This window comes from Dermochelys coriacea, chromosome 27, assembly GCF_009764565.3.
Source record: "Dermochelys coriacea isolate rDerCor1 chromosome 27, rDerCor1.pri.v4, whole genome shotgun sequence".
In the NCBI taxonomy this organism is placed as follows: Eukaryota; Metazoa; Chordata; order Testudines; family Dermochelyidae; genus Dermochelys; species Dermochelys coriacea.
In genome coordinates, this window is record NC_050094.1 from 12,926,806 (window position 1) to 12,933,498 (window position 6,693).

The window sequence follows — 6,693 nt, forward strand, 5'->3', positions numbered from 1 at the left end:
TGTTGGAAAATATAATGTCTAGCAGTATGCAGTTATGGACAACATTCTGCTTTTCACTTTAAATTTCGATCTATATTGGCATCTATCTTAAGAAATTGACCTTGTGTGGTATGTAGGATATCTTTACTCAGTTTATTCATGCCAATACATTAAATGCAAAAATACTAATCACACAAGGTCAAATTCTCCATTCCTTAATAAAATAAACTTCCCCTAAACTCTAATATTTGGTCAAGTAAGGACTACAGAATTTAGCTCATAAACACCAGGCCCAATCTTAAAACCCTTATTCTTGCAAGTAAACATTTATTCATGTGAGTAAAACCTCATTGACTTCCGTCAGATTACCTGTTCTTTTTTTAGGGCAGGAAAAACAAGGGAAGACATCCTGGCCCCACTTGAAGTCAATGGTAAAGCTCCAATGGAGCTTCAATGGAGCCAGGATTTCACCTAAAAGTGTAAAACTAGGATTATAAAAGGAAACTTTATAGTTATTGTGTCTAAAGAGAATACAGTGTAACTTTATTCTGTACAGCATCTTTCACATAAATTGCATCCAAAAACATAAGAAACTTTAGTACACTTCAAATGCATCAAGTGAACTTCAGAGTGTAGGATGTCACATAGGACCCACTGGCAACATTAAAACTTGAACCATCAGTAGCAAGATATATTTTACTTGCAAGAGTTTTTAAAAGACAAATAAGCAAATTTTTGGAGAAAAAAATATACATTTCACAGAGGTAGAGGCCTGCTCATTACTTATTCAGAGACTGTTCTCATTTGCTGAATAAAAACATACAGTAAGTAATCAAAACTTGATCAACTAAGAAAAATGAAACTGACACATGCAAGTAGACCCATTCTTTCAAAGCATTCACGCTATCAAGCTGTGACTACCCGAATTGAGTCAGATTGTATTTAAATTATGAGTCTCACAGAAATGTACATCTCAAAATCTTTCATCACAAGAGGGCTAGACATTGTTAAAACAACATTTTAATTTAACTTAAAATAAGGAGGTATCCCCCTCCAAGTGAGTGAGACTAGGCAGGGCTGAGTTTACTCTCAGGCTTTTTTAACATGAAGAATCGAAACAATGTATTAATAATCTCTCTCTCAAACTACTAGTGAATGGGGCTAATTGCAAAGGTTGTTAACAATATGAAGAAACAAAGTATTTTGCCTCGTTTCAAATACTAGAACCTAAATTAACCTGCAACTTCTTTTTAACTGGATGCGAAAGTTGCGTGCGCTTTTTATAAGCACAAAGAAACCCACACGCCCTTAATTTGTTAAAAGCCAGAGTATGAGCTGTAGTTAAACGGTAGTTAAATCTAACTTTAACATCCATGTTGCACAGGTTCTGAAATTAAACGTAGAAAGAGGCTCGACTCGTTTCCTGTTTTATTGCAACTCACGATTTGATTCCACCTCTATGGATTGCAATCTGGTTGCAGAAAAGGTGGCAAAAGGAGAAACTTTCAATTGACTGCGAGGACAATCACGATTTATAAAATACTCCATTAAATTCGATTAAAGCAACCAAAAAACCGAAAAAAAAACCCAGGGATCCCTAAACCGATGCACTACACCCTTGTAAAAACAGCAGAGTCTCTTCTCACCTTCCATGCTGCTGTTCCACGTGTGCTCCCTACTCCACGTGCTGGTCCAGGGCTCTAGGATTCTCAACTGCAGCAGGCGGGAGATTCCCAGCAACTGGGCTTCCGCTCTGGATAGGAGACTGTGACATCAGGCATTTAAAGGGACAGGAACTCATTGTCTGTGCGATTAGAGCGGCGCCGGGTGGTGGTTTGAAAACCTCGTGCAAAACTGCTGCGAGAACACACAGCCCCTGTAATCCCTTTAATGAGTCTGGGTGCAAAATTTCAACCTCTGGCAGGAGAAATGGGTACATTTCAGAATTAGCTATTATTATTGTTAATATGTTTAATTTCAGGCACAAAAAATGCCACCTCGATAGCTAAAATGTGTTACCGGCAAGTTATCTAGAGTGGGAGGAAACTGGTGTGTTTTTGAGAGTTAAACTTTTAAGACCATGCATGTTGATAGGCGGAGGCAGTTGGACTAGTGCTAAAATAAACATTTAAAATGTCATTAGGATTTTTTAAAAGGCTTCTCCATAGTCCTGTAACTTGAAATTTATAAACATCATAACGTTTTACTTTCCTCCAGCATCCTTTATCCCAAAGTGCTTTGCAAACAACCTACAATGCAGAGGCATTGTAATGCAGATATCTGAGGGATATAGGGTCCTGCCTCACCAGTCTGTGTGCAGGATGCTTAATAATAGTGCAAAGGAAGGAGGGATTTTTGGTAGGGATAGCAGGGCAAACTACTATTCTCACACAAAGCACCAGTGGCTCAAAAAGTGTCATGGCAAACCCTACTCTTAGAAAAAGGGTCACAACAAACGTCATGGATCTTTATCTCCATGTCTGCAGAGATGGCTTTGTGACCTTCCAAGTAAAGAATCAATAGCAGAGTCCCCAGAAACATGCAGATACTACTTGGAGAGAGGAGTAAGGTGTGCAAGACAGAATAACAACGCTTGCCATTCATGGAGCTACAGCAGTGGCAGAGTTGGGAACAGAAGCCAGGTATCCTGATTACCAAACCCATGTCCTATTCCCTGGATTATATTGTCTCCCCAGAAGCTTCTGAAGGAGTCCCAAAAGCATGGGATCCATCCTGGAGGTGTCACTGGTGAAATAGGGAATGAGGTCTTATGTGACTGCCCCTCTCCATGATCCCATTACCAGAAAGGGAAACTGGGCTCTGAGTTGCTGAGGATGTTATACACCCCTAAAATGTGGTATCCTAAGTCATCACGTCTTGACACTTACATATCTTTTTTAGTTCCCAGTGACTTGTTCCACGGAAGTTTCTTCACATGCACAACATTATGATTAAAAAAACATGGTTCTTTTAAAGGAATGGCCAAAGTGCATTCAAGGAATTCCACATCTCCCATGTCTGCCCTCATCTTTAATACAAACAAAACGTCAGCAGATACTAGTTTCCAGCATGCATGACACATCTTGGTCCAGTTGAACTACTGTTTGTAAGATATATGCCTCCATATTAAACATAAAAGACAGATGCAATGTGTTCCATTCAAGCAATTTGCCATTGTAGCCCACATTTGTGAAAATAGATTACCACTCCTTCCATAAAACAAGTGATCTAATGGGCCCATAATTCATGAAAACATTTTTCCAGTTAAAAATTGTGTTTATCATTTATACAGTGGTTTTCATTTGTGAAGTCCTTTACAAGTATTAATTCCCAAAATACCCCTTAAAAACCATTGGGGACTACTTAGTTTTGGTCATCTATTAGTTACTCCAAAGACAGTAACTACTGTATTGCTAAGAATTTGACAGGAGTAACTCAACTACCTTGCCTTGATGGGTTTGTGACTCATTTCTTACAATTTGGCAAGCATAGTTTAGGACTTTGTTTGAATGAGTGTTGCAATAGCATGCCAGCATGCCCACACTCAACATGAAAAAATATTTTTCTTTCTTTATATTTAATTTCCTTTATGTGTAACTTGGACTGGTACTGTTTTTCCATCATGTAAACATAGTGACATGGTCTTCAGAGAGTTGCATCAACACTGTTTTCTCTGTGTTATTCACCCTCACAGGCTTGCATATATATTAACATGCTATTGCTGAGACTACACTTGGCATCTCTTTAGGTTTAATAAAGGAAAGTCAATGATTGTTAGCTTTTAAATAAAAGCAAAAATAACTCAGTTGTTTAAAAAATGACAAATTACAAAGATGCCTAGTAAACACCAGTAATGATTAACTCCATTCAAAAACCTTTACTGCTAAGGATGAATCATCTTTGTTCCTACAGCTCAACAAAAAATAGCATGAAACTGGGTCTAATAAACACTTGGGAACCAAAACAGTTGAAGTTTTGAATGTGCAAGAATTCACGTTAACTAAAAATAGTTTTGTAATTTTTTTTATCAGAGTTCATAATTATTTACCAAGAAATGGCCCTATGAAATTTTAAATTGCCTAGATATTACAATCTCCACATCAGCAACCAGCATCATCACAAAAACAATCAGCTCATGACATGATTTGACATCATCTTATATTTGTATGTGCAACTTCAAGCTCTGATGAGACAAAAATAGTGTAGAGTGAAAGTAAGGGGGGGAAATGAATACTTTAGATTGAGGCTTCTATGCTTATTATCAATATGGAATACTTAATTTTTAAAAAAATATGTTTTACTTAATTTGGCCTTTGTGTTTTTAGGACTTGCAGCTTGTTTATGATCTATTTATTTGACAGTTGAGAAATTAAATAAAAGCATTGGAGTAATAACTGGACTGAGAATTAATTTACGTTGTTACTTGACATTTTATGGGAAAGATTACATCTCTAAGGTTATGGAGGCCCAGTTATGCAACCCATACTTCTGCAAGTAGTCCTTTTGAAGTCAATGAGAGTACTCATGTAATGATTGCAAAATTGAGAGACTAATTTGATCTGAACAGATCTTTCAAAAGACATAAACTGAACATGGCTCTGCTCTTTGATAACAATATACCACAGGGATATGATTCTCAGAGTTATTTTTTGTGACATCCTGTAGACTGCATTCTGACTGAATGTCCATCCAGTTTCTATAACCCAAAAAGGGAGAAGAGCTAGACACTCCATGGAGGTCCATGAGCACCTCACTGTTCCCAGTCTGTTCAGTGTCAAAGGTCCTGAGATACTAAGTATTGAATGACAGTATAAAATCCTGAAAAAGATAGAAAATATCAATAATATAGAAATAACCATGTTTGTAAGGATTATTAAAACTCTGAATGTTGACAACAGATGGAAGTACAAGAGATTTTATCAAATAAAATGCTATTATTATTCCTTTTGACCCGAGCAGTTAGCCAGTATTTCAGGGTCTTGGAGTAACTATTGTTATGTTTAGTTTACCTGTATTAAATTCAAAATTAGACTCATTGTGCCCTGGAAACACTCATTGCAACAGAAAAGTCAAAGCAGTAGGAGCTAGTAGAAGTTACAGGATGGTTTCAGTGAAAGCAGGGAAGGACTGGGTTGTCTCTTCAGGGGACTGAGAAAGGACTGCCATTAAAAAAAGTGCTTTCATCACCTGAACTTTTTTTTCCATGTACACATTTTGCTGTCTCAATGAAATTGTAAACTCTTTGGCGCAGGGACTTTGTCTTAGTTTGTATTTTGTAAATCTCTGTGTACTTTTACAAGTATTAATTTTTATTATTATTATTATAATCCACCCAAGATGAGACTTTTTAGCCTGGGTGTTTGTGTATTATAACATATTTATTGACCTATCAAGGGCCAGTAAGATGAGAAGCATAATCTGAATGCTAGTGTACTGACTCTAAATTCTTAATTCTTACTATAGAAACTAAAATATACTAATAGACAGATGCACAAATAAGTTTATTATATATTGTATATTAATGCTCTATATTAAGAAATGTTTGTTTAGTAGATGAATATAGCTTTGTTTAATTTTCAGAAGACCTTTCTATGTATTTGTACAGCACCTAACATACTGAGGCCAGTGGGCGCTATCACAAGAATAATATGTAAATAAATAGTGTTTAAGGAAATAAACCAAACTATATCTCTTATTTTTTGGTTGACAAAGAATCTTTTTTAAGAAGAAAATGCTGTTCACAGATCTATTAAGAAGATGATCTAGCTGCTTCTAACTCAGAAATATCATACTGACATTGAAAGGAATGAGTCATTTGGCTAGAGACATAGATCGTAAGTCTCAATCTACAGAGATCCAAAACTGCAGACAAAGCTTTATAATGGAGAGATTCTTATTTTACAATAATTAACAAGTGGGATAATGAAAGTTTGTGTGGGATAGTCAAATTAAATTTGGGCATAAACATCCTCTGGAACAGACTGAGATATGACTAGTATATAACAGACACAGATTAAAACTGAATCACTTAGCCGATATCGCATAACTGTGAAAAGTTAACTTTGAGTAAAACTGAAAATCTTTGACACAGAGGCACGCTAGACCTTTTTGAGATGGTCCTAATTTTAAATTAATCAACTACTCATAGAAACTAAAACTGAACCCCTTGACATATTCCTTACACCTGAGCCAGCTAGTCTAGACATAACTGCTAAGTCATTTTGAACTTGAGTCAACTGAAATAACTAAAGCAGCACCAATGTTTAGGCAGGAAACTTTAAATAAAATGAAAATTGGAGGATAAATAGTTTAAAACACTAATGTTTTAGTCCATAATTATGTTTTCTATCTCAACATTTTCCTTTCATAATTCAATATTATCCCCTTGGGAGGTTTCTTTCTTTCTTTCTTTCTTTCTTAATACTGTTAGCTAAAGTCTTGGGCGTGTTTTCCGACTGTTATGTGTTATATGACTTTCTAACAATGTCAAATATAAATACTGTGTCCAGGCACATTTTCTGAACATGGTTATTTTAACACCGTTTTTAGAAATGCAGTATTACCAGCCCCACATGTTCAAAAAAGTTGAGCCAGGCCCCCAAAATCATGAGATTGGCTTAAAAATTATGATATTTTTAAAAACAATAAATCCTTCTGTTTGCATTTTGGATTTTGATATAAGATCATATTTTCAAGCTTTTTGCCACAATCAAT

The 6,693-nt window shown here is 35.9% G+C and overlaps 1 protein-coding gene across 1 annotated transcript in view; it reads right to left on the reverse strand.

Moving 5' to 3' along the window:
- IKZF3 (IKAROS family zinc finger 3) overlaps positions 1-1,781 on the reverse strand; it is a 51,669-nt gene extending 49,888 nt beyond the window's left edge. Inside the window, 1 exon segment of the mRNA XM_038385884.2 lies at positions 1,626-1,781. Coding sequence (XP_038241812.1) covers positions 1,626-1,632 — 7 coding nt within the window. The 5' untranslated portion in view covers positions 1,633-1,781.
- Between the last annotated feature and the right edge of the window lie 4,912 nt (positions 1,782-6,693).